This window comes from Solanum pennellii, chromosome 8 (genome assembly GCF_001406875.1).
Source record: "Solanum pennellii chromosome 8, SPENNV200".
Classification (NCBI taxonomy): Eukaryota; Viridiplantae; Streptophyta; class Magnoliopsida; order Solanales; family Solanaceae; genus Solanum; species Solanum pennellii.
The window spans coordinates 47348354-47352089 of NC_028644.1; the positions used below are offsets into that span (position 1 = coordinate 47348354).

General features: G+C 26.6%; 1 protein-coding gene across 1 annotated transcript; it reads left to right on the forward strand.

Annotated features, from left to right (window-relative positions):
• Nucleotides 1–1736: 1736 nt before the first annotated feature.
• On the forward strand, nt 1737–3458 carry LOC107027659 (CASP-like protein 1C1). The gene is made up of 3 exons (XM_027918861.1): nt 1737–1937; nt 2581–2683; nt 3108–3458. Exons 1-3 carry the CDS (start codon nt 1747–1749, stop codon nt 3348–3350), a joined length of 537 nt encoding a protein of 178 aa, XP_027774662.1. The 5' UTR covers nt 1737–1746; the 3' UTR covers nt 3351–3458.
• The last annotated feature ends 278 nt before the right edge of the window (nt 3459–3736 follow it).

Here is a 3736-nt window from a genome sequence, read left to right on the forward strand (position 1 = left end):
ACAGTATCAAAATTCAATATGTACTTCCAAATTTATGAATACAAAAAATAATAAAACTATGAAATACAAAAATAAATATTAACTGTTATACATTGACATAACTATCACAAAAAAAAAAACAGAATACAAAATGAATTAAATATATGAAATACAATTCCAAATCTATGGATACAAAATACAATAAAACAATGAAATATAAAAATACATACTGACTAAAACAACAACAAAAGTCAATATACACTTCCAAATCTATGGAATACAAAAAACATTAAAACTATGAAATATACACAATCAAACTCATATTGTGTTACATTGACATAACTAACATTCACAAAAAAAAAAAAAACAGAACGCAAAATACAATAAATATATGAAATACAAAAATAAATACTTACTATAACATAATAAAAATTCCATATCCACTTCCAAACGCATTGTAACATGAATTTTTTTGAATCTTAAAAATTACTAAACAAATTAAACTAAACATGCAAGACACAGAACATGCAAAAAAAAAAAAAAAACTCTTCTCCAACAAATTGGCCTTCTTCAACTTCATGGTTATGAATTTGTGTGTGATTTTGCACATCAACAGATTCAGACATTTTTTCCCGTCGTATATCCTCTTTAGATTTAGAAGCGTAACCTACATTGTTGTTTAATTCTTGAGTGAAAAAAAAATAAATGATGAAAAATCGGAAGAACTTTGATTATTTTGTCCAATACCTCTAGTAACTCTCTTGAAAATGTCCATTGAACAGAGAATTATGTAGTCTCAAACCCTAAAAAATGTTTTAAGAACAACAACAAAACAAAAAAAAACACTAAAATCAGTAAGTAAAAAAAATAAGGAATCTGAAAAAATAATACCCAAATCAATGTTAATCTTCAAATCAAATCTTGCAACGAAATTAAATGAGAATAATAGAAAATATTAATATATTGAATCAAAAATCTGTGGAATTGATTTGGAAGAATGTTAGAGAGAGAAATTGAAAAGAAGAGTAAGAAAAGAGAAAAAAATCTGGAAATTTGATTAAAAAGAAAGTAGAGAGAGAAATTGATAAGCTTAAGAAAAGAGAGAGAAAAATTAAAATGACATTAATATCTATCCAATTATATAAATATAGGAAAATGTGTAATCTATGAGAGAGAAAAAAATGGTTTAAATAATGAGAGAGAAAATATTAATAATATCAGAATAATTATTTATTTTTAAAATAATGACATTTTTGACATGTTTACTAATATTATTAAAGTATGGATATTATCACTAAATAAGTTGATTTTTTTGACTAGTTAGCTAAATTTCTCAATATTTTAGGCCAAGCCCGAATTAATTTTAGCGGGCTAAATAACAAAACAAGCCCAAATTAGAAATTCCTTCTCCCTTATATTCTTGCTAAAGCCCCTCCTCACTCAATCACTGAATGGCTCTTCTCAATCAAATCGTACGTTTCTTTCTCTCTCTCTCTCTCTCTGTCTCTCTCTATGTCCCCCTTTTTTTAGTGTTGTTTCTCACTCTATTATATTGCTTTGTTTGATCAAAACTCTCACTAAATATCGAATTTATGTTATTTTGCTTATTAACATGGATCGTAATGGAATAGTCGGAATTCCTCTACTATTAATCAGTGATGTCAGATTTTAGAAAAAAAAAATATTGTGTAGGGAGTGTCACCTTTAGAAATGAACCTGATTTGCTTGTCTTTTGGTTTTGTTTTGTGTAGATACATGTTTTGAAGAATGGCGAAGACAAAAATTTCAATTGGAGTAAGATTCATAATCTTTGCTACAACATTAGCAGCTGCACTGACCATGTTGTCTACCACAGAAATGGTTCACATTAAAGATGGATACACTTTTTTACCATCTTATAAGAATTCCAACAATGGATACTCTTTCAGAGCAACATACAAGAATTGGAATAGCTTTCAGTAAGAATTTGGTCACCTATCAAAAAATTATTTATGTTTATAACTCTATTACTTATATTTCTTCTTAAATTTTAGATTTATCTCTGTTTAGTTTGATATTTGAGTTTCATACTTGTATCATCTTTATATAAAGTAATTACAAGTAAATCTTTGTGATACACGGAAGTAAAAATGGTAATTGACTACTATATATCCCAAGTTAAACTATATTGTCAGTTAAACCTACTACATTATTGTTAATTTTCTTAAATTGAAGAGAGATCTTCAATTTTTACATACAAGATACCTAGATAAACCTTTTTTTTTGTTCTAAAAACATAATAATTATGTAACTAGCCAAAAGATCTTTATTTGTTTCTTTTTATGGTATATATATTTAGTAAAAGTAACTTCTTTCCTTACATTTAATACAACTTTGAATGTCAAAGATACCATCAACGATCAAGAGAAGGTAAGAACTTATTACTTTCCTTATTTAGTTTATGCGATTATTGAGGAAATGTTATAGAGCTAGCAAATAAAATTACCATGCACAATTCTTTTTTTTAAAAATTATATATATTTACATATGAATAATCCTAGTCAATATATTATTTTAAAATATGTGATAACATAATTATAATTAATAAATTTTGATCATCAGGTTCTTTATAGCGGTGAACTTTGTTGGAGCTGCTTACAACCTTCTAGTTATAGTCCTTCCAAATGGGAGTCGTCTATGGAAGTTGGTTGTTGTTTTGGATATGGTACTCTACTTGTTTCTCTTACTTACAATTGATTAATTTGTTAACGACTAACATGTCATCATAAAACAAATAGAAAAAGAATCAACTAATATTTTTGTCTCCGTTGAAATTGAACCTGGAATCTCATACCTTCCTCCTAATTAAGATTCACGATTTCTTAATAATAAATAAATAGATAAATAATTATATTTAACATACCAACATGCATTCAATCCATTTTATATGTTTGTTTTACCGAAAAATATTTGAAATATATTCGAATTTGATCGAAATTACTGTAACAATTCCAAACTTTAGATAAAACTGTATTTTAAAGGTTTTTAATCAAAGTTCGGATATATTTCAAACCCTTTTCCCTTTATTTTTCCATAATTAAAGCTTATATTATTTCCTTTTTCTTAAAAAAATAAAATAAAATGTGCAGGTTATTGCAATGGTACTTGTTGCAAGTTGTGCTGCAGCACTAGAGACGTACATTCTACTGAAGAATGGAAATATTCAAGCAAGTTGGCAACCCATTTGCCGTTTTGTTCCAATTTTCTGTGCAAAAGCATTAGGAGCAATTGTCACATGCATTTGTGGATTACTCACAAATACTTTACTTCTTTTTTATTCTTTTCATATTATCTTTAATCCTCTCCTAATCAAAAGTGAAGATGACAGTTAGAGGAAACGTTTTTTGCTTTTTTTTTTTAAACTTTATTTTATGAATTCATTATTAGTACTAGTGCGCTATATATTGTGGACTAGAACGAGAAGTGAAGTTCCTTTTCTTTTTGCCTGATAGGCTTGACTTTAACATTCTTTATTCTTTAGTTGGTGTATTTTGTTTTATTTTTACATAATTAGACGAATTCTTCTATTGATTTATGTTTGTGCTATTCTTCTTGTCATTAAATGCATAACACTATAGTGAAAATATTTTTTTAGCGGCAATAAATATACATATCAACAATAAGAGAGTTTATGTACATTAATTTATTGTTATTGGATCTAATGTCTATATAAGCTTTGGGGACATTTATAAAGAGTATATTATTTAATTAGTAACAA

Excerpts from the sequence above, each read along its gene's own strand:
- LOC107027659 (XM_027918861.1), top strand. The coding sequence starts at position 1,747 with ATGGCGAAGACAAAAATTTCAATTGGAGTAAGATTCATAATCTTTGCT. Across the intron at positions 1,938-2,580 it reads AAGAATTGGAATAGCTTTCA|GTTCTTTATAGCGGTGAACT; the intron begins GTAAGAATTTGG and ends TTTGATCATCAG. Across the intron at positions 2,684-3,107 it reads TGGTTGTTGTTTTGGATATG|GTTATTGCAATGGTACTTGT; the intron begins GTACTCTACTTG and ends TAAAATGTGCAG.